General features: G+C 40.8%; 1 protein-coding gene across 7 annotated transcripts in view; it reads left to right on the top strand.

The window, feature by feature from the left end:
• pax2 (paired box 2) overlaps positions 1 to 19,162 on the top strand; it is a 143,794-nt gene extending 124,632 nt beyond the window's left edge. For 4 of the 7 annotated variants that reach the window (XM_062975903.1, XM_062975900.1, XM_062975902.1 and 1 more), the window contains 3 exons: positions 2,110 to 2,211; positions 6,532 to 6,618; positions 12,708 to 19,162. In XM_062975903.1, the coding sequence (XP_062831973.1) occupies positions 2,110 to 2,211; positions 6,532 to 6,618; positions 12,708 to 12,784 (266 nt within the window). In that variant the 3' untranslated portion in view covers positions 12,785 to 19,162. The remainder of the gene's footprint in view (positions 1 to 2,109; positions 2,212 to 6,531; positions 6,619 to 12,707) is intronic. The other 3 variants (XM_062975899.1, XM_062975901.1, XM_062975897.1) reach the window with 1 other exon arrangement.
• The last annotated feature ends 5,211 nt before the right edge of the window (positions 19,163 to 24,373 follow it).

The following is a 24,373-nucleotide window of genomic DNA, read 5'->3' as shown; positions in this document are numbered from 1 at the left end:
ATCTGAACTCAGAATCTGAAATTCTACAGATGTGTTTGAAGGGATGGTGTGTGGGGGGGGGGGGTTTATTGTGTCCGAAGCAACTTGAGAACATCCTGCAAGTTGCATCTGGCGTGAGATAATTGATCATCTTTGCCCAGGGGCTGCCCAAATGTGTTATTACCCTGCTGGAAGGCTTCTCTCATGTCCCCGCAAACTAGAGCTGACAGACGGGAGCTCACCCCATCTCACAGATTCGAACAGGCAACCTTCAGGTAGGCAACCCAGCCTTCAGATCAGCAGTTCAGCCGGCACAAGGGTTTAACCCATTGCTCTATGGGGGAGTTAAATGAGTTAAGCCAGGGGTGTCAAACCCATTTTCATTGAGGGCCACATCTGCCTTTGAAGGGCTGGTAGAAATTGTAAGACTGTATAAATGTGACAACGCTACCCTGGTGTTGAAATCCTTATGAGGCACATAAAATTATGTGACAGGCCAGATTCAGCCCATGGGCCTTACATTTGGCACGTGTGAGTTAAGCCATGAGTGTGAGGACCATATCATTAGAGACATTGACTAGAGCTGTTGACGGGAAGCCATTTCATCATACAAGGCTCTGGAGGCACATACTGAAGTTACAGTCATGTTTTGAATATCTCTTGGTAGTACTGGAAAATATCTTAGGGTTTTTGTTTTATTCTCAGTTTTGCACTAGATCACATGTGGTAGGAGCAAAAGGGACAAACAACTCTGGTAGAAGTCCAAACTGACAAATTTTCAGCTTTATTTTTGTGTACCAGTGAAGGAGTGGATGAAAACAAACATATTGAAACATCAGATGCTCCTGATGAGTGTAAATAGAACGGGGGGTTAGGGATTCACACTATGCTGGATGGGATCACACTCCCCTTGAAAATGCACATTCACTGTCTCAGTGTCCTCCTGTGCTCAGCTAGCCTTATATTTACGTAGAGAGGTGTCAAAGCTTTTGCACACTTAAAGCTCACTGCATCAATTTCTGGAGATGCTTGATCTGGCCATGCCTTAAATACATCCTTTTTGCGTTACTGTATCATGCTGTATGTGGGATTGCCTTTGAAGAGTGTTTGGAAATTTCAGATTGTTCAAAGAGCTCCAGTCGTATCATTAACAGGGGCTAGTTGTGATGAGCATAGAACTCACTTGCTACAAAAGTTCCACTACCTGTTTGTTTCCAGGCACAATTCTGAGTGCTGATTGGGATCTCTAAAGTGCTATGCAGCAGTTTGGCAACCCACATTTCCCTATATGAACCTGCTTTGTCCCTGAGATCCTCAGGAGAGGCCTTCTTTCAATCTGACCACCTTCACAAGCAATTCATTAGGAGCATCATAAGGCCTTTTAGGAATTCTCTTCCTAAGGAAGCTAGAATGATCCCTTCCTTGCTATTCTACTGTTGGTAGACAAATACAGGTTTTTAAAGAATTAAAGGGTTTTTTTAAAAAAAAGGGTTTTTAAGGGTATGAGGGTATAAACAAAGATCATAAAGGCGATGGTGTTAATAATAACCACAACCCCGTGGAATATTAAATATACAGCTGTCACCACAGAGGACCCATAAATGGAGTTGCTCTCTCCCTTGGCTTCAGTGTCTTCTTTTTTGTGTTCCCCTTCTCAAAATTAAAGGAGCTTAGTTTAATAAATAATGAAGGAGCTGCAAGAGTAAGACCATAGAACTGGATATCTTCCCACCCCGCATCACCACCCCATGGTTCCTGTGTCGAGAGATGGTCTTGTTTGCCCCACCAACACCACCATTACTTTGTACAGAGGCAGAAAACATGGAATCGTGTTGCTTTGGCATATAGGAGAGGGCATTTTTTAAACAACTTTGTTTGGCTTGCTAACGTTTTTCCAAGTTCTTTGGAGCGATTTTTGAGTAATCTGAGGGGAGCTTTCAAAGGTTGCAGAAGTTGTGGTCCAGGACTTTGGGGAGAATCAGCCTGGGAAAGGCTATTGTAGTATAGATGGGGAACTGAGGCTGAGAGGGATACTCTAATATGGGCCACCAGGTGAGTTCAGTTGAGATGTGAAGAAGCGTTTCTTAGTTGTCACCCCAAAATAAGATCTCCCTCATTTTTCCTTTGCAGGACGTGATATGGCAAGTACAACTTTGCCTGGGTATCCACCCCATGTACCACCAACTGGACAGGGCAGCTACCCAACCTCAACTCTTGCAGGAATGGTGCCTGGTAAGTTCTTCCTCGCTTGACGTGCTTGTGTATATATGTTTTTATCAGACAATAAAATAGTATGTGAAATGTTAAACTCTGCCTAGTTTCCAAAGTGTTTTTGTGTAGTGATGAGCTACATGAATTGTAGTAATTATTTGAAGCTTTGTTTACCTGGTCTTTAGTCTGGTTATGGAACTGGAATTGAAACAAATCAGTATAAGGATGAGGAACTTCAGCCACTGAGGCTGAATCCAGCTCTTCTGGGGCCCCAATGTAGACCTCTGGTTTCTCCAAATAGTCATACGTCTTTTTAAGGTTTACCTATGAGCAGTAAGTAGTAAGTAAACAGAAACAGGCTGGTGTTATCTACATGGGGCTGTTTTTGAGGAGAGTTTGAAGCATTCATTTGTTTAAAAACACTAGTAGGTGATGTCAATATTTTAAATTGAGTCAGTAGATTCTCAACAACCTGCATTATTTGTTAGTTTCTTTTTAAGCTTAATTTGTACTACTATTTTTGACCTTTAGAACCCATTCTTTTTCATTCACTATTATGGTTGGCCAACCTTGACAAATAGTGAAGAGCAGAGACATCACACTGGCAATGAAGGTCCGCATAGTCAAAGCAATGGTATTCCCCATAGTAACCTATGGATGCGAGAGCTGGACCATAAGGAAGGCTGAGCGAAGGAAGATAGAAGGAAGATTTTGAACTCTGGTGCTGGAGGAAAATCCCGAGAGTGCCTTGGACCGCAAGAAGATCCAACCAGTCCATCCTCCAGGAAATAATGCCTGGCTGCTCACTGGAGGGAAGGATATTAGAGGCAAAGCTGAAGTATTTTGGCCACATCATGAGGAGACAGGAAAGCTTGGAAAAGATCACGATGCTGGGGAAAATGGAAGGAAAAAGGAAGAGAGGCCGACCAAGGGCAAGATGGATGGACGGTATCCTTGAAGTGACTGGGTTGACCTTGAAGGAACTGGGGGCAGTGACGGCCGACAGGGAGCTCTGGCGTGGACTGGTCCATGAGGTCATGAAGAGTCGGAGACGACTAAACGACTGAGCAGTAGCATTATGGTTGAATCATTAGGCAGTTTTCAAATCATTTTGGCATTTGTCTTCATTGTCAGCTCTTCTCTTCTGGTTTCTATTGTCCTGAAAGGTTTCTTCAAAAAGTATCTAGCCTATGGAGTGAATATCCCATGGATTGATAGTCACGCCTACTTTCTCTTCGCCTGGGCATACCACTCAATTGATTCCTGTCTGACTTGCCAAGCCTTTACTTGGCACATGTGTAATAGAACTTACCAGCTTAAAGCTTTACAGTGGGAAAGAGCCTTCAAACTGCAACCTTTCCAACCCACAACAAAACATGTTGTATGGTCTTTTTTGCTATTTGTTCCCATCTATCTTTGAATATGAAGAACCAATCAGTTAACGTGTTAAGCCAAACACAGGCTTCCCTGGCTGAAATGTTGGTACCTTCTCCTCAGTTGTCATTTCCCCTCCACTTTGAAAAGTCATCTTTCCCTGATGCCTGATCACCAGCCAAGTTTTCCTTCATTTGGCAAGATTTACAGCAGGTAGAAGAGCTGGAGGAAAGACATTCCCCACCAGTGTCTGAGAAAGGTGAAAATTTGGCATCAGGCCCATATCACTTCCCTGAAGATGGAGCAACAGGTTATGATCCAGACAGAAGAATACAGCTGTGAAATGTGCTTCCTGGAATTTGGACATGGGCTGAAATGGCACTACTTCCTCCATGAACTTCTCCATGTCAAGCCAGTGAAGTGTCGTGATTGCAACACAGTCTTCTTCCACTTGGTGACCTGTTCAGCACCCTTGTACACCTCTACCTCAGCCTCCTAAAAGAGTAATCAGAGGTACTCTGCAGTCATCGTGCAGTTGTCTCTCTCTGATCTCAATGGCTACCTACATGCCTTGAATGTTAGAATTGCACTCCTGTTCTGTGAAGCTTAAACAAAAGAGTTCCAGGAGGCCGCTTGACTGTTGCCTGTGGTATTTACAAAAAGTGAAAGACAGTCTTGTCTTAGTGATTGTTCCACTGGGTGATAAATTTTACCTTGCCTGTTTCCTTGTTGGAAAACCCCTTCTGCAAAGAAGTAAAGTGACTCAATCGATGGCCATCTTATGGGAAGATTTCAGAAGGTTTTCTCTTCTAGAATTGTATTGTGCAACCACATTCTTTGTCATAGACTTGGCTTTTGTCAAAGCAGTACTGTCATTGGTCCTGGCATCAATGATTTAACTTTCTATTTTCTAATACATGTGAGTCACTGATACTTCAAGGAGGAAGAAGTTGTCTGCTTATAACATGACAAGAAAACCCTGTGATAAGCTCATCTTAAGTCACCATAAGTTAGAAACAACTTGAAGGCACACCACAACAACAACTATAACATCAACACTTTGTCCAGAAATCTCATGTTGGCATTACTCAACTGCCTGATAATAGTATCTACTGTTTGCCTCCACCTATAATTGAGTTGTATATTGTAAAATATACAACTTAGGGAAGTGAGGAGCACATCAATGCGTAGATATGCCCAGATATTGCACTGCTTATTGGAGGATATTTTATGGAAATAAAATATTGAAAGCAGCTCAAAAATACTAAGGAATTTGACCATTCTAAAAACGAACCAGTTTTGCTTCAAAATAGAAGAAAGACAACGTTTAAATTATGGGAAAGGAATGAAAATGCAACTATAGGTAGATGAGGCTTTTATCATGCTTATGACGAAACATTTCTTTTATCTTCTCGAAAAGGATTTTGAGAGATAATTGGAGGCATTTTTCAATTGATCCATTTATCTCTTCTTCTTCTTCTTCTTCTTCTTCTCTTCCTTACAAATGTTTTAATATATTAGATCTCCTAACAATCCTCTCTTTCCCTGCAAAGGAGCAAACCTAGCTACCAACACAACCTTGAGGAATGAGGAATTGTGGTTTTAGTACTGTCCTCAAATGTACAGGATTTGCTTACTGTTTAGGGTTTGCATTTTCTCATGTAGTTGGCATTTCATTACTTCCTCCTTGGCATGCTTTTCTGGAGCATCCTAGACACTGGCAGCAAAGTTCTAGGACCAGCTGAGAACAGGTCACAGCCAGGGTCTGCTGCAAAGGGAGCAGCAGTTAAACAGTATCCACTTCTGATGGGGAAAGTACACATGTTTCATTAGTGATCTGGGCGGGAGATAGCTCAGTTTCTCTTGGACACAGTCGAGCTCAAAAGCTCATTACCCTGCAGGCACATTTCCTTTCACTCCTCTTCAATAAACACCTTTCACACACCCCTGCTTCTTCTTGTCTCCTTCTTCTGGCTCCCCTTGACTGCTCTAGAGAGAAAGCAGTTCTTTCTCCTCTACTTAACCTGGACTTGAGAATTACTGTAAAGTATTTAGCATGACAATACAGATGGGGGAAAGGGAGCCAATGGGTCTTCTTTTTAAAGACACACAGAAGCTTTGTGCAGAAACTCCTATTTGAATGGGCATATCCCTTTCTTACTGCAGCTCTGCTGAGGCTCAGTTATGCTCTCATAAAATTCCTTGTAAATTCACTCCTTCCTGCTCACAATTTGACAGTACTATGTAGACACACAGATCCTTATGAATATCATGGCTCTGGCAACTAACCTTTCTCTTGTCTGTGTTGTATTTCTTCAAACGGACAAAGATTAAACGAAACAATAAGTAATGGGGAAGGAAGAGAAGGGGTCAAGTAAATGCAGCTATTGATATCAAATAGCACTAAACAGTGTGTGGGGTGGGCAACTGAGGCCCTCCAGATATTGTTTTAACTCAGCTCCCAGCAGCATGTACTATTGACTATACCAGTGGTACTCAACTTGGGGTCCCCAGATGTTTTTGACCTACAACTCCCAGAAATCTCAGCCAGTTTACCAGCTGTTAGGATTTCTGGGAGTTAAAGGCCAAAAACATCTGGGGACCCCAGGTTGAGAACCAATGGACTCTACTGACTTGGCCTGAAAAAAATTGCAGTGCAACAATATACAGAGTCTACATTTGTCCATCCCTGAAGTACATGAATATAGCAGAAAAGCAACAAATGACAGTGGCATCACATGCAATTATCTTTGACTACTGATTTGGCGTAATTGTTACATTCAGCCCTCAGTGGGCCAGAAAACCAATTGAGAGATTTTCGGTCAGTCATTCTATTTCACAAGATACGTGTGTAACTAATGAACGGATTGTCAGAAAATGTCCAAATCTGTCCTCTCACTCCCTTCCTCCCTGTCTCAGTGTGCGACATGCTTTTATGAGTGACTTGTCGTCCTTTGCTTATTTTAGGGAGTGAATTCTCAGGAAATCCTTACAGCCACCCTCAGTACACAACCTACAATGAGGCCTGGAGGTTCAGCAACCCTGCACTACTAAGTGAGTATCGTTTTGACATTCTGCCTCCCCTTCCATTCACCTCACTCTCTCTTTTCTGTTTGTCTATTTTATTTTTCTTCTGTTTTTTTTCTAATTGGTGAGGAATGGCTCAGATTCCATCAGCTGTGACAGAGGAGGAAGGGAGTCCACACTGCCCAGCAGCATTGCACATGGTTCAGCCCCACTGGGCAGCCACCCTAAATGTCTCCACCCCATCCTCAATGTTATGATGTTTTCCAGCCTTGACACTGCACCTACCCTTTCCCAACTGCTTGCTATAACATCATCTATGGCAGGGGTCCTCAAGCTTTTTAACTGGGGGGCCAATTCACGGTCCTCAGACTGCTGGGGGGCTGGACTAGGATGAAAACGTCCAAAATGAGGATTGTGGTGGTTGTTGTGTGCCTTCAAGTCATTTCAGACTGAGGTCAACCCTTAGTCTAAAGTTTAGGACAGGGGCCAGGTAGAAGATCCTGGAGGGCCTTAGTTTGGGGACCCCTGATCTAGACCATCTCATAAGACCATCGGTAAGCAAAGAGACCTCCAAAGACCATCTAGATGGTCTCATGAGGCCATTAGAAGATCATAGATAAGAAAAGAGACCTCAAAGACCATCTAGATCAGGGGTCCCCAAACTAAGGCCCGGGGGCCGGATGCAGCCCTCCAAGGTCATTTACCTGGCCCCCACCCTCATTTATAATATAATATTTTTATATCAGTTTTAATAATATAATATATTATATATACATATGATATTGATAATATTATCATGTTATACAATGTAATACTAATAATAATACCATATAATAATATTAATTACATGGTATATATTACATATAATATTACAGTATAGTGGTATAGTTCAATATAGTAATATATAATGCTAATATTGTGCTATGCTAATAATATAATATATTGTATGTACATACAGCTGCTCTGAGTTCCCTTCGGGGTATGAAGGATAGGATATAAATGTAGTAAATAAATGTAGTAAATGAATAAATAAATAATTTTAGACTTAGGCTTGCCCACTTGACTTGAAGGCACATAACAACAACAACAACCCTAATTAACTTGACTATCTCATTGGCCTGATAGGTTTATGTTGGTTAAAATTGTTTTCATTTTAAAATATTTTATTGTTCTTTCATTGTTGTTGTTGTTTTGCACTACAAATAAGACATGTGCAGTGTGCATAGGGATTTGTTCATATTTCTTTTTCAAATGATAATTTGGCCCCTCAACTAAGACATTGTGGACCGGCCCCCTGCTTAAAAAGTTTGAGGACCCCTGATCTAGATGGACTCGTAAGACCATAGGTAAGGAAAGTGACCTCCAAAAGCCATCTAGATGATCTCATGAGGCCATCAGAAGACCATAGATAAGAAAAGAGACCTCAAAGACCATCTAGAGGGTCTCATAAGACCATTGGTAAGGAAAGGGACCCTCAAAGACCATCTAGATGATCTCATCAGGCCATCAGAAGACCATAGATAAGAAAAGAGTCCTCAAAGACCATCTAGAGGGTCTCATAAGACCATAGGTAAGGAAAGGGGCCCTCAAAGGCCACCTAGACAATTTCATAAAAACATAGGTAAGGAAAGTGACCTCCAAAAGCCATCTAGATGATCTCGTAAGGCCATAGCTAAGCAAAGAGACCTTCAAAGACCATCTAGATGATCTCACAAGACCATTGGTAAGGGTCCAAAGACTAGGTAGACTGAGGTCAACCCTAAGTCTCAAGTTTAGGACGGGGGCCAGGTCAATGATCCATGGGCCTTAGTTTGGGGACCCCTGATCTATGGTGATGGGGCACCACGTTAGAGAGAGAGAGAGAGGAAGGAATCCCCCTCCCAGCTCCCTTCCCAGGGCTCCCTGTCATTCTGGCGGATGTCAGAATGAGCAGCAGGGGACCCTGACAAGGGATCACTGCAAAATAGGGGACAGTTGGACAGGAGGCTGCCATCCCATTATACTGGGCCACCGAAGCCTAGGGAATGCAGAAGTGCAGTCAGGGCAGCTGTAGCTGGTTCTATTCCGGAACTGGCCCAACTGTTTTCACTGCACCTAAGTTGGGAGAAAACCTAACACAGTGGTCCTCAACCTGTGGGCCACCAGATGTTTTGGCTAGAAAATCTAACAGCTGGTAAACTGTCTGGGATTTCTAGGAGTTGTAGGCCAAAACACTTGGAGACCCACAGGTTGAGAACCACTGGCCTAACACTTGGGGCAGATTTAGAGCTTTACCAAACTTCAGTTAACCTGTGACTAAGCTTAATTAAAGTGCCATTGCCATAGATCAGTCCTGTGGAGGGCATAGCCATCACTAGGCTGATCCATATCTACACTGATTTAAATGGTTTGTGTAGGTAGACGTGTTCTTAGTGTTTTTTATTTTCTTCCAATGTGACTTGGATCCTAAAATTAAGGAAGAAACACTTGGACACACATTCTTCTTGTTGTGGTGTCTTCAAATAATTTCTGACATATGGTAATCTTAAACCAATCACAATGTTTTATTTGTGGAGAGAGTACCTTTTTCTCTTCTGAAGGCTGAGAGAATGTCGTGAAGCCACCCAATGGATTTTCATGGCTGAGCAAGGAATCAAACCCTAAATCATAAGCCACTACTCCACATCACTTAGCTCTAGGGAAATCCCATTAAACTCAATGATACGTTGTTTTAAAATATTAATATGTTTCAAATTAGGCTGCCAGGAAATGAAGGTCCTCTATTTTATTAGCATTGCCTATAATCTTGTAATTGTGTACATGGGAGTAAATCCCCCTGAACCTCAACATTTACTTTTAAATAGACATGCACAGCTTTTTCTGCTTTAAAGCTGGAGTTGTGGGAAAACATTTAATTTAGAAGTAGGCTTGTACTGGAAAAAGAGAATTTGCTTCGTAGCAAACATGAACAGGATTTCACCTGCAAAGTTGTGTGATGACAGTGATGTCAACCCAATAATCATCATATTTTAGATAAGACTAACCGCCATGTTGTGGCAAGGAAGCTTTTATGTTTTCTAGAAATTGTCATCTAACTAGGCTGGAGAACTTAAAGCTTGTTGAGAATTTTGGGCTATTTTTTATTGCTCTTCATTAAGGGCTTTATTTCACTTCGATAGCTACACACACACCAATGCCACTGCTATTTCCTACCATTTTAATACCTGCCTAGAAGGGGAAAGTGTCATGATTATGTACATTTGTACATTGTACATTTGCAAGCTTTTTGTTGTGCACATGCCTTAAACAGGCTGTGCCTATTACCGTATATACTTGAGCACAATCTGAGTTTTTCAGCCCTTTTTCGGGCTGAAAAGCCCCCCTCAGTTTATACTTGAGTGAGGGTCCTGGTCAGCTTATATTTGGGTTGGCTTATATTAGAGTATATAGGTAATCAGAGTTGGACAGTCTTATCTTATTAAAGTCTTATTATTATTTTAAATTACAGTTTTATATAAATATTCAAAAACATTTAACCTACTGATGCCCCAATTAATGTAATTTTATTGGTATCTATGTTTATGTTTATTTTTGACATTTACCAGCAGCTTCTGCATTTCCCACCCTCATCTTATTCTCGAGTCAATAAGTTTTCCCAGTGTTTTGTGGTAAAATTTGGTGTCAATACGTTTTCCCAGTGTTTTGTGGTAAAATTAGGTGCCTCGGTTTATATTCGGGTTGGCTTATACTCAAGTATATACAGTATATACCTATCATTTCATAGACTATACCTTACTACTTTTTATAGCAAAAATTGAAACCTTATAAAAATAAATGTCCATCTTGTCCATTGATCCACAAGCAAGGATCCTGATGTTAGTTTTCATTGACTACTATTCCAATAGTTTTCATCCCCCCCCCTCACACACACACACTTTTACTCTGTTGATTTTGTATCAGAGAATGCAAAAAAGGCCTATGCCTTGTGACTGTTGACAACTTCAATACAATGTAGAAAGAGTAGAAATGGAAGAAATAATAAAGTCTAAGCATTGGATTCATGGTCTGCTTTCTGGGGATGAAAGGGCTGGTGGAATAAGTGAAGTATTTTTCTTCACCATTATATTAAATGGTGAATAGGGAGTTCTTTTTCAAACACCCTGTATATATTGACTTTTAATATATACTACTTTGGGTACCTGGCAATACCAGGGTTATTTGAAAGGGGTGTTGTTTGTTTTGGGGTGTTAGGTAATATCCGTTTGGTCAGATGTTACTCTATTTCTTAGAAAAAAAACTCAGTCTTTGGTTTGATTTTTTTATAAATGGTCCCATTATAAAATGCATAAGGATATGGGTGAACTACAATTTCCAAAAATCTGGGGTCAATCCTCCCCAAACTCTACCAGTATTCACAGTTGGCCATGTTGGGTCTGTGTGCCAAGTTTGGTCCAGATCCATCACTTGCTGGGTTCAGTGTTTTCTGAATATGGGTAAACTCTCTGATGCCAAGATCATTTACCAGTAAGCAAAGTTGGCAGCGTTGGGTCTATATGCCAAGTTTGGTCCAAATCTGTCATTGTTGGAGTTCAGAGGGCTCACGGAATACAGGTGATCTATAACCCACAGAGTTAAAGGTCTATCACCCCCAAAATCCACCAGTATTCCCAGTTGGCCATATTGAATTTGTATGCCAAGTTTGGTCCAGATCCATCATCAGGTGGGTTCAGTGTTCTCTGAATACAGGTGAACTATAACTCCTGGATGACCCTCCGGTGGCCTAAAGGATAAAAGCCTTGTGACTTGAAGGTTGGGTTGCTGACCTGAAGGCTGCCAGGTTCGAATCCCACCTGGGGAGAGCTCAGATGAGCTCCCTCTATCAGCTCCAGCTCCATTCGGGGACATGAGAGAAGCCTCCCATAAGGATGGTAAAACATCAAAACATCCGAGCGTCCCCTGGGCAACGTCCTTGCAGACGGCCAATTCTCTCACTCCAGAAGCAACTCCGGTTGCTCCTGACATGAAAAAAAACCCCAAACTCCTGGATGTCAAGATGAATCACCGCAAAACCCCGCCAGTATGCAAAGCTGGCCGTGTTCAGTCTGTGTGCCAAGTTAGTTCCAGATCCATCATTGGCGGGGTTCAGAGGGCTCTTAGAATGCAGGTGAAACTATACATCCCAGTCCCTACAACTCCTATAAATCATGGTGAATTCTCCCCAAACCTCATTCTCTCTAGCATGTGCAATTGCTGTGTGCCAGATAAAATAATAGGAAAGGGTTAAGGGAGAGGCAGTGGGTGGGGTCATGCAAATTCCACACCAATGGAGTCAGAAACACTGGGATATGGCGCTTACTGTAACCTGCAGTGTCCTTGGAGGAAGGGCTTTGGTGGCTCCTCAGCACTGTGGGTTAAAGCTGTTTGTGGAGGCTGGAGGCTGTCTGTGTAAGTGGACACCTCTGTCACATACACACATACACATTATGTGTATAGATAGATACATAGATATACAGTAGTCTCACTTATCCAAGCCTCGCTTATCCAAACCTCTGGATTATCCAAGCCATTTTTGTAGTCAGTGTTTTCAATAAATCGTGATATTTTGGTGCTAAATTTGTAAATACAGTAATTACAACATAACATTACTGCGTATTGAACTACTTTTTCTGTCAAATTTGTTGTATCACATGATGTTTTGGTGCTTAATTTGTAAAATCATAACCTAATTTGATGTTCAATAGGCTTTTCCTTAATCCCTCCTTATTATCCAAGATATTTCTTATCCAAGCTTCTGCCGGCCCATTTAGCTTGGATAAGTGAGACTCTACTGTAGTTAAATGTGTCGAGTATACATAATCAGATTGGAATCCAGGATGCAGCCCACTACATTGGAACTCTTTTCTATGTGCTGAGCAGTACGTTATAGAGTAACATAGAATTTCTATGTTCTAGCCTATTATACAACTGCAGCCTGTCCTGTTATCTTCTCTGTTCTCCATATCGACCATTGACAAGTGCCTGTCCTGAGATTTCTGCCTCTCGTCCCTTTTAATATGCCCCCTTCTCTTTCTCTTTCTTATTTTATTTTACTGTATGTCCTTTCAATCAGTCCATTCTTCTCCTGTGTTAACTTTCAGGTTCCCCTTATTATTATAGTGCCACATCCCGGGGCTCCGCACCTCCCACTGCTGCCGCTGCCTATGACCGCCACTAGTTACCATGGAAATCACATGAAACTGCAGGGTGACAGCCTAGGCCTCCATATTGTACCTGTCTGATGAACATTCTGCACCCCTTGGAAGGATGAAGAAAATCGCTCCATTTCCATCGACCACTCCCTCTCCTACCCCGCCCTCATCTTTTGAGACTGCAGGACATACTGGGATGTCATGTTTGCTACCACCAGATTGGAAACTTCATGCCCTTTGCAGTTCAATCGAGCAAGTGTATTAGAGGACGGCAAAGAAAGGCCTGTGATCATTGCTCCTGCTTCTGCTTTGGCGGCTAATGCCACGGCAATACTTCCGACTGTCCCACATGAATTGTTCTTTGCCTCCACGGCCTTCCGTTCCTTCCACACCAGGCTTCCCCGACCCCTAACTGTGAGAGGAGTCTGAGCAACTGAGTCTGCCCTCTCCTCCTTTGGACTGATGCAGACAGGAGCTCGCAAAGGAGATGACTGCTTACCACTCATTGTGTCCCTCGGAAATGCTCTTCTGTGAAAAAACACGTCAGGTTCCTGAAGCCACAAGCTTGGCTTATTGTGTTACAAAGGAGGTTTTCTGTGAGCCATCCACTCTGATTTCTCCATAGGTTGGTTAAAAGAATTAGGCCTTGCTTTCCGCACAGTTTCGTCCGAAGACCGACGGTGTCCATCCGGTATATCATAATTTTGCAGGCGGGCGTTTGGGAGGAAGCCACCCCCACGTAACATAAACGTAAGAGTCAAGTCAGACAGGAGACTGGAATGATGTCAACCAACCAATGGGAAAAATGAAGAACTATATAAATAGATATATAAAAAATAACTTTTTAATGCTTTGTCCTTAAGGTCTGTAAAAAGGAGGAGAAACAGGAACACCCCCCCCCCCCCAGTTTTCTAAAAGCAAGATGTTCCAGCGAAACTAAACTGAAACACCATCCCAACCTCAATGGTAGACGTTCTTTCTGAACAATAATTCTCCCCTTTCATTCATTCTTTTTTCTGTTTTCAGTGGACATGTCCATGCGGGGCTGAGGAGAGTGCCAATCCATTATTTGGGGGCACTGGTCACACTACGCAACTCCAGTAAGAACCAGGAAAGCAGGGGGAAATTAAATCGGCTGCCCTGTCCCTCTCCCCCCACAACATTTCTTTAGCAAGTTATAATGGCAAAAAATATTATTATTATATATTGCAGATGGATGGTCACATTTTGGGGCACATAACATTGAACCAAAACAATGTCTTGGTTCTTTAGTTACCAGATTCTGCCATAACTTTTCACACTGAAGATCTAGATGTTGTTCTCTTTTCTCACTGAAGCTATAGTATTCTGATATACGAGGGTTATCCAGAAAGTAGATTACCTTTTGGAATTAAAAATGAACAAATTTTAGGAGAAAACATTTACCATATGCAGTTGCAAGCCACACCCAAATTCCACTTCTCAACATAGTCGCCATTCAAATCTAGGCACCTATCATAGCAATGAATGAGCTTGGCAACTCCTTCCCCACAAAACTCTGCCGCTTGCGTCCTCAACTCAGCGTTTTGGCGACGATGCGCAGCTACAGAAAGGGGTGACCAGCTGGTTGAGGATGCAAGCGGCAGAGTTTTGTGGGGAAGGAGTTGCCAAGCTCATTCATCGCTATGATAAGTGCCTAGATTTGAATGGCGACTATGTTGAGAAGTGGTATTTGGGTGTGGCTTTCAACTGCATATAGTAAATATTTTCTCTTATACTTTGTTCATTTTTAATTCTAAAATGTAATCTACTTTCTGGATAACCCTCGTAAATGACACACAAAAAGAAAGAAAACGTAATTCCTGCTTGCTCCCACATTTTGACCAGATCTCATAACAGCCAGCTCATAACACTTTTCCTGGTCTTAGGACTGCCCATTTCCTTTTTTCTGAATGAACAATCCTGGGCAGAATTGGGATCCCTAACCATGTCGCTTGCTTTTCTAGAGGCTAATGTCTTACCTTGGTGGACTCACAGATGGAAACACAGTAAGGGTTCTACAGAAGGTTGCTGTGCAAAAGGAATAAGGATGAATCATTGGTCCCACTGACACTGCCATACAGTTCAGTTTCTGAATTGTCTGCTTTGAACTGAATTATATGGCGATGTAGACACATAATCCAGTTCATAGCAGATCATCTGGATTCAGAAACTGGATTATATGGCAGTGTAGATCCAGCCATTCGCTATCCCAGGGTGCACAATCCTTTTGGCCTTGAGGGTCATATCTTGTATGGAGTGCAGGGCACGGCACATGTGTAAATACAGATACTGGGAAGCAGGTTCACTGATGAACAGGGGAGCCTTGTGCTACAAGCAGAAGGAAAATTGAGATGCTGGAAGCTAGGAATGATCTCCCGCACCCACCAGCCACTTGATTGAGATGTGGGTGGGCTCCTATTGATTTTGGCTGCGGGGCACAGTATTCATGCAAATTTCATAAGCAAAGGAGACTGAAAACATCCAGTTGAATGGGATGTAAAGGAGAGACAAAGTCTCAAAATGTAAACAATTGGTTTTATTCTCTGCCTCCCCACCCCCATCCTCCATAAATCCCAGTGCTTTTCAGCCAATACATATTTACATGACTGTCCTCAAGGGATGTTAAAGAAAAGAGGAAGACATACAAACATTAATGCAAAACATGAGCTGAATAGATTAAAAATGTCACAGGATACGTATGCCTTATATTAACTTCCACATGAAATGATATCTATGAAGATTACTACAGTCAACAAAACAGTTGCATGCATATGAAAGACACTCCACGTATTTATAAAGCAATCTGCAGAGATTATTAAAAGTGGGCCTTTAATCCTGCAAATGACAACTAGCATTTTTCAGATTAGATAGTTGAATATTATGGATTTACAATGTTTCTTTTCCTATATCAATATACTCACAAGTCCCTAACCCACAAGTACTCTAATACGGTGTTTCTGAAACTCCAGTCCTCCAGGTGTTTTGGACTTTATCTCCCAGAAATCCCAGCCAGCATGCCAGCTGTTAGGAATTGTGAGAACTGAACTCCAAAACATCTGGAGAAGCGGCGTTTGAGAAACACTACTGTAATACAGTTTCTCTTAATGCAGTAAATTATACATAGGCAAAGTATTTAAAGCATGCATAAGGGACCATTTCAGAAATATTAAGAACAAGAAATCAGAGTCTGATAAATCACTATAATTCATTAGTTAATATAAGGCATTTGTATGTAATATTTTTGATATCTTCAGTTCATGATTTGTAATATAGTAGTCAATTATTTCATTTTAATGGTCCTTCAAAAAGAATAATAGAAACACTGTTCAGCCAAACTATGATAAGCTTTTTTTGAATATGCTTTAAAAGAAAAGTACATCCTGGTGTTCTATGTCTCCTTTGTTATCAGACTCAAATTTCATATCCAGCTTATCCTTTTTTTGCAAGCATACTAAGAAGCATCCTATTGCTAAAATCGCAATGTATGCAAACTCTCAATTGTTAGAATCGAAATAAACTTGCAGATAGGACAACTTTATGCAAACCAGGCATATCGGCACTTAATTGTTTTGATTTTAAAATGTTTGTTTGACTCCAACATTTCCTTCAGCCATGTTCTTAATACTAAGCATGTTCCAACCAGTGAGCAGTCTTTGCTGATTCCTCCTCTGCAACCCCAGGGCCATCTCCAGCATTTTTTCTTGAAGACCTTAATAACACCTTTATTATCGTGTCAGAGATGACTGGAGAACATACTGCAAGTTGCTTATGGTGTGAGAGAATTGGCCGTCTACAGAGATGTTGCCCAGGGGACGACTGGATGTGTTAGCTGGGAGGCTTCTCTTATCTTTCCACAATCTAGACCTGACAGACGGGAGCTCACCCCATCTCGCAGATTCGAACTGGCAATCTTCAGGTCAGTAACCCAACATTCAGGTCAGCAGTTAAGCCAGCACAGGGGTTTAACCCAATGGTTCTCAACCTGGGTCCCCAGGTGTTTTGGCCTTCAACTCCCAGAAATCCCAGCCAGTTTACCAGCTGTTAGGATTTCTGGGAGTTGAAGGCCAAAACATCTGGGGACTCACAGGTTGAGAACCACTGGTTTAACCCATTGTGCCACCATTCATAACGCCTGGAACAGCCTTTCGGGGTAGTGGTAGGAATAGAGGACTGCAGATCAAGGAGGAATTAGCACAGCTAAGACACCTCCTTTATTCTACCAATGAAAATGCACTACTGATTCAGAAGCTGTCTGGACACAGCAGAACCCTTCTTTCTACAGAATATAGATCTGGATGTTTAGGAGCTGGGGAGGGAGTTGCATTCTGCTTAAGTAGAACATGACAGCATATAGTCCTGTCACATTTATCTTGCATACATCTGGGGAGTAAGATCACTGCAGATAATTCTTCTAGGGCTGCAGTTTTCAAAAAGTAAAGCAGGAATAAGCATTCCAGGGAAGACTGGAAAATATCCTTGCCACCTCTCCCTGGGAAGCCAAGAGGCAGGGGGTGAAGTCACTTTCGCATAACTATAACACGGGAGGTTTTGTGGCCCATTCTTTCTACAAATTGCCAATACAGCGTGGAAATAAGAAATGACTTTCAAAGGAGGGGAGGCTATCTTTTTTCACAGGCCTCTTCCACGGCATTTTCAAAGCATGTTGCTAAACAGGAGCCCCATGGCACCTTTCCAAGCTTCTATGTGGCCCCAGAGCGGCTTTCTTTTAATTCATCTGTAATTCAGAGGACACTGAGTCATGGATGCTGACCAAAACAAGCATTTGTGTTCCACCCCAGTCTATATATTCATGTTTGTGCTTTATATATGCCATTATCGCCCTCCAAATTATAAAAATGAAGTACAAAAACCTTTCTGTAAATATACTTGCTGTTTTGTCTCTTCCACAGCACACAATTGGGGTGATCGAAAAGCATTTCATTATCATATCCTTAGCCAAATTCAAGCTTCTTTAAAGTTTAGAAACACAAGGACAGCCACTGCTCATGCGTATGCGGTATTTAAAACCCTGTTTTTAAAAGGAGATTTAAATTGTCCATTGACTAGTTTTGAATATGATTCCCAAAATGTTTTGGAGGCAGAATAATGGGTTGGACCAGCAGCAACATTCCCCTGAAATCCAGCTGTTCCATATTTCATGTTACACATCCAAGACAGGAATGAAATGTTATAAAAAGATTGATATATTTCAGTTACGTAAAATTCTCAGGTCCAGAAAAATGTATGTGAAGGGAAGAACAGCTGACAACAATTTGACCTTTCATTCATTGTCTTTCACTTAACACTAGGAGGATCAAGGGAGAATGTGTATCACTTCACCACTGCTGGGTTAGTTTCAGGACCATTAAAATCCTGTTCAGTTTAGCCTGCCTTGATTGTAAGGAGGGTAAGCAGTTCTGTCTAGAACATCCTATGCAAAGGACCAGGCTGTGCCTTGGTCTTTTCCACCACCTCTTCTCAAGAACCAGTGTGAATGTGGGTAGTACATTTGCCAAAGACTGTTTAATGTTGGCACCTGGTTGTTCTGAGTTATGGTTTGTGGATTGCATTGTAAAGCAGTATTATTGTTGAGTTTAGTAACCGACACGGGGATTTATGTGATGATGCTACACAAAAGACAACCATCGGTATCCATATATATCCCATCGGTCTGGACTATGCAGAAAACACAAAGATTCTATCAATTATTTAATATTTTGTTATTTGCGGGGGGAAATTACTGCTTTGTAGGAAGATGATGTGTGTAATGTGAAGGCAATTCCTCTTGTATATAAGCCCATTCTGCATCTTCATCTTGCTAGTGATTGAAACAGACTCACCTCATTGTGTAGATAAGACACACATTCTCTGTACTGTTCAAATCTCATTGTGCTCACTGAAAACAAATCTCTGTGTTCAATAAAGCACAGGACAAATTCAAAATCCGTGGGGAAGAACCACGCCTGACAGGGCCTTTCCCCTGGCAACCTTCAGCAGCCCCAGAAGTGGTTCATCATTTCTTTTCCTTTTTCAAATAAAGCAAAGGACAAATGCAGGGAAAGAAACATACAGACACACATAATGAACAAAAATAAAATTCTATGCAAAAGGGAAGGGTGAAAAGATGTTGGTGTCTTTTGCAACTCTGCTGTGGATTCTGCTACTTTTACTACCATGACGTCTTCTTCCGTTGGCCTGCCTTTGGTTTTGCTCCCCTTCCAGAGAGGGCTGCCTGATGTCCGACACAAAAAGATGGATTCTAGATTCCGGGATTATTTTTCCTTGTCTTTCTTTGGACACTCCATGCCTTGCCTCATTGTGCTTTCTGTTACCCCCAGCTGTGCAGTGAGAATGGGAATAATAAAAACAAATGAACACCCTCACTCACTGGGGTGTTGTCATTCTTTGCTTGCTGATTTTTGCCGAATAGCTGGGCATCTTTGGGGAGAAAATGGGAGGAATTTTTCCTCGCTGCTGTAGTTTTTTCACATTTTATATCATGCCATCTTATTCTTTTATATTTATATATATTTTAATCTGTACTTCAAATTCCTTTTCACAGTCCAGTATGATGCTAAAGTGCTCTAATTTATCCATCAAGGGAGAAAATGCTTTTTTGCAGTTGTTGGAAAGATGCTACAAGCTCTTGCCACTTACATAGTTGGCAAGGAACTACTCCTTTGATCATGTATCTCCATTAGATCACCTATTATCTCTTCCATGCTAGCCTCCAAAAATGATATTAAAAATGGAATTGGAGATGAAATATTTCTGTTACAACTATATACAGTAGAGTCTCACTTATCCAACACTCGCTTATCCAAGCCTCTGGATTATCCAAGCCATTTTTGTAGTCAATGTTTTCAATATATCGTGATTTTTGGTGCTAAATTCATAAATACAGTAATTAAAACATAACATTACTGTGTATTGAACTACTTTTTCTGTCAAACTTGTTGTATAACATGATGTTTTGGTGCCTAATTTGTAAAATCATAACCTAATTTGATGTTTAATAGGCTTTTCCTTAATCCCTCCTTATTATCCAAGATATTCGCTTATCCAAGCTTCTGCCGGCCCGTTTAGCTTGGATAAGTGGGACTCTCTATCTATCTATCTATCTATCTATCTATCTATCTATCTATCTATATATATATATATATATATATTAATCTGTACTTCAAATTCTTTTTCACAGTCCAGTATGATGCTAAAGTGCTCTAATTTATCCATCAAGGGAGAAAATGCTTTTTTGGGGTAGTTGGAAAGATGCTACAACCTCTTGCCACTTACATAGTCTCACTTATCCAACATGAATGGGCCGGCAGAATGTTGGATAAGCAAATACGTTGGATAATAAGGAGGGATTAAGGAAAAGCCTATTAAACATCAAATTAGGTTATGATTTTACAAATTAAGCACCAAAACATCATGTTATACAACAAATTTGACAGAAAAAATAGTTCAATACGAAATAATGCTATGTAGTAATTACTGTATTTACGAATTTAGCACCAAAATATCACGATGTATTCAAAACATTGACTACAAAAATGCGTTGGATAATCCAGAACGTTGGATAAGCGAGACTCTACTGTACTCCTTTGATCATGCATCTCCATTAGATCGCCTATTATCTCTTCCATGCTAGCCTCCCAAAAATGATATTAAAAATAGAATTGGAGATGAAATATTTCTGTTACAACTATATAGTTACAAACACACCCTAGAAGCCAGTATATTTAATGGTGATGACTCTGTGTGGTTCACCACCCATGGATAGTAGTAGGCAAAATATTGGCAGGGATCTGAATGAATTTAGATCAGTTTAAGGTTGCTAAACAGACAAAAAACATGCAAGCTTATCTTCCTTTTAAAAAAGAATTCCTTCTAAAAATATGTCTAAACTACTTTCTCCTCGTTGACATGTCTACAACCAATAATAATTATGATCATAGAAGTGTAATTTAACCATGGCAGCTTAGTGAACTATATAGAGATGAAAGGGAAACAAATATCTGGGACATAGTAACACAAGACATATAACAAATATAATTTCCTTTTTCAATGTTAGCTCATGACGTGCTTTTTATATATACAGATTCATCTTTCAGAGATCCAGAAGAAGGAGCTGTTTGACAGAATGAGGGCTATGATGCTTTCAAAGTGGTTCCCAACCTTTTTTTAATACCAGGGACTACTTTGACCAGGGACCACTCTCCAGCATTAGTACCAAAAGGGTAATGAATCAGTTTTTGGTCAACTTTAGATTCGGTTTGGTTATTTGGGGCTGATTAAGAAAATTGCATTGGATAGACCACATAAGCTCTAGTTTCAGATACAGAACATATGCTATCCAGTAGTCGTCATCTGCTTGCCCACATAAAACCATACTCTAGAGTTAATGTGGTCTATCCAATGCAATTTTCTGAATCAGCACCCCCAAATAACACCAGGAACAGGCCTAAAAACAAAGTCACCAAGGCGGTCCCACTTCCAGGCGCCACATGGAACGGCTCCACTCGGGGAGGGAGGAGGAGAAGCAGCAGTCAGGAGGCTTGTTGCGCCTTTCGTGGGTAGTCAACCTCTCCCCTCCCAACATCTTCATTGCTTCGGCACTATAAGAGGGTTTTGGAAGAGCAGGCGCTCTCGTTGCAATGGTGTTGTAACATGCCACGGACCATATTTTAGTTCTTGGGGACCACTGGTGGTCTACAGACCACAAGTTGGGAACCACTGATCTATACTGCAGAATTAATACAGTTTGACGCCATCTTAACTGTCATAGCTCAAAGCTATGAGATTCTGGGATTGGTAGTTTGGTGAAGCATCAGCTTACTTTGGCTGGGAAGGCTAAAAATCCTATAAAACTACAGCATTGGGCCATGATTGTTAAAATAGTGTCAAACTGCATTAATTCTACAATGTAAAGTGCCCTTAGGCTGGATCCACACTGCCATATAATCAAGTTTCTGAATCCAGATTATTTGCTTTGAACTTAATTTGAGTCTACACTGTCATATATCCCAAATAATCAAGTTCAAAGCAGATAACGTGGATTCAGAAACTGGATTATATGACATTGTAGGTGGAGCTGTAGTCACACCAGAGACTTCAGGAAGTTTAAGATTTTGTTCCTTTCTAGGACTAGGAGCCAAAAATTGACATTTCAGAGCTCTAACAATAACATAAAAAGGTGGGAGGGAGATTCAAAAACCTTGAAGGCAGAATGGTACTTTTCCACCATGGTATTTGTGCTCTTTAAGATATTTCCTTTGATTCATTGGGTATTTTATATGAGTTGCAGTGCAGCACAACTGCAAAGGAATAGAAGGCAGGTAGAAAATAGCAAGGGATGAAAAGTAGGCGAATGCAGTATTTAAAGCTTGTCATTGACGGCTGCATTTCCTTGTGGATAATGTGCCGGAAGACACCTTGCAGCCATGAGCAAAATCAAAAGTGATGACTATCAATTTTAAAGGAGGTGGTTTGCTAAATATTGCAACCTCCTCAAGCAATCTTTCAAGTTAAATTGCCTTTCAAACTAATCCCATCATTTCTTCAAGGCCCTTGAGGTAGTATATATGATTCTTCCTTCAGTCCTGTATTTTATCCTCACAATAATCCTTGTTAGTTGAGTGGGGATTTGAATATTGGTTTACGAATCCTAGTCTAACCGTCACCTAACCACTGCACGATCTCACACTGGCTGGATTTCAGCTGGTATTATTATTTATTAGGAGATACCTTTTAAGATAGATAATATATCAATGGGTGTTATAAATGTGCACACACATGATTTAAGACTGATCTTAAATTATAGTGAATCCGTTGTTTTAAATTAAACTGAATATCTAAATACGTGGCCTAATCATAACATATTGAGAATATATGGAAATCTGAAAGCTTGGGGAGTAAATGAAAATCTTCAGGTAAATTTCCAAAGTTTTGAAACCACTATAAATAAAAATTCTGTTTCTTTGCATCCTTCCCACAGTTGTATGCATTTTAACATGGAGCTCCTTTGTTGATGGCTGATGGATGGAAAAGCACTTAGGAATAAAATAATAAAAATGAAGGCATTTTCTATAACCTGCGCAACATCTTGATCCTTTGATTCATAAACCAACCTTTGAATTGAAAATGGTAAGATTTTCCACTAGAATGGGTAAATATGTATTGAAATTTTCCAAAGCATGTGCAGATTCTGATTTGTGGAGACCCAATATTCCAAGAACAGTGACAAATAAAATAAAATGGGTTATCACAACCCTCTGCGTGACAACTCCTCGCCTTTGGGTAGTCAATCCCAATAGCCAGCGAACATCTATAGTTATAATGCAGACATGTGACAATTCAAAAGAATTATACAGTCCCTCAACCTCTCTCTCAGCAAAGCAGCATGACCTTTTCCATAAATCCTACCAGATCCTTCAGCCAATATAACAGAATCCAGTGGCCAATTGATACAAAAGCCACCACGAGATCAAATAAAACCAACAGAGAAGTATTGCCCCTGCCAATCTCCAGAAAAATAATATTCATCTGAGACCCCCAAAGCAGTCTCAGATCAAGTCCTAAGCTGAAAACAAAATCAATAGCCTCAATGACTCATTTCAGAACATCAGGCTTAGAACATCAGCCACACAATCCATCCATTTTCTTAACAGACACACATTAAAGATTGGGCAATAAATGAATCATCCAATAGTAAAGCTGGCTTCTTCAAAACAGGAATAATTTTTGCCTTCTTGAGGGAATATGGAAAATGTCCTCTAAGTCAGAAATGAACAGGCTTCCAAAACCCTTACAGGCCACTTTGGCAGCTTTAGCTCAGAAGCAATACATTAATCAAATAAATAAACAAAAATGTGACAAATGCGTCAATATGCCATGGATTCATCCCAGCCTTCTGTTGCCACAGGAAAATGTTGCAAAACAAAATAAATTAAAGCAAAACTATCACAAGGTTTCATCATGGACTTTGTTCTAACTGTGCCATCAAATGCAAACAGTTTTATCAAGATCATATATTGCAAAAGTATTTGAGACTATGTGATACTTTAGCGTCTTAAGTGTGGAGAAATACAGAATTTAGTACTCATGACAGTTGTGCTGAATGCCATTGTACAAATGTAATGGTAGCAGAAAAAGAGACCCTCTAGCTATGATTACTGCCACACTGTGCGATCCATACAAGAAACTTGGCAAAGAGTTTAGTAAAATGAAATTAGGGTTTTCTCCATAAACTATAATATTCCCTGTCCATCAGGAAGATCATAAGGTGCCAAGGGGCTGTCCCTGACAAGACGGTGAAGCCAACAAGTATGCTGAATCCCATTTTAGGAGAGAAATGAGATATAAAAAAAATCAATAAATAAAATAATTTTATTCTGCAGCAGTAGTTCTCAACCTGTGGGTCCCCAGATGTTTTGGCCTTCAACTCCCAGAAATCTTAACAGCTGGTAAACTGGCTGGGATTTCTGGGAATTGTAGGCCAAAACGTCAGGCTGAGAATCACTGTTCTAAAGAATGCCCAATTCCTGGGGTCAATGCCCAGTTTCTCCAAAATGTCACAGAAATTATTACACAAA

This window comes from Anolis carolinensis, chromosome 3 (assembly GCF_035594765.1).
Source record: "Anolis carolinensis isolate JA03-04 chromosome 3, rAnoCar3.1.pri, whole genome shotgun sequence".
NCBI lineage: Eukaryota > Metazoa > Chordata > Lepidosauria > Squamata > Dactyloidae > Anolis > Anolis carolinensis.
This window is presented reverse-complemented; position numbering and strand designations above follow the sequence as displayed.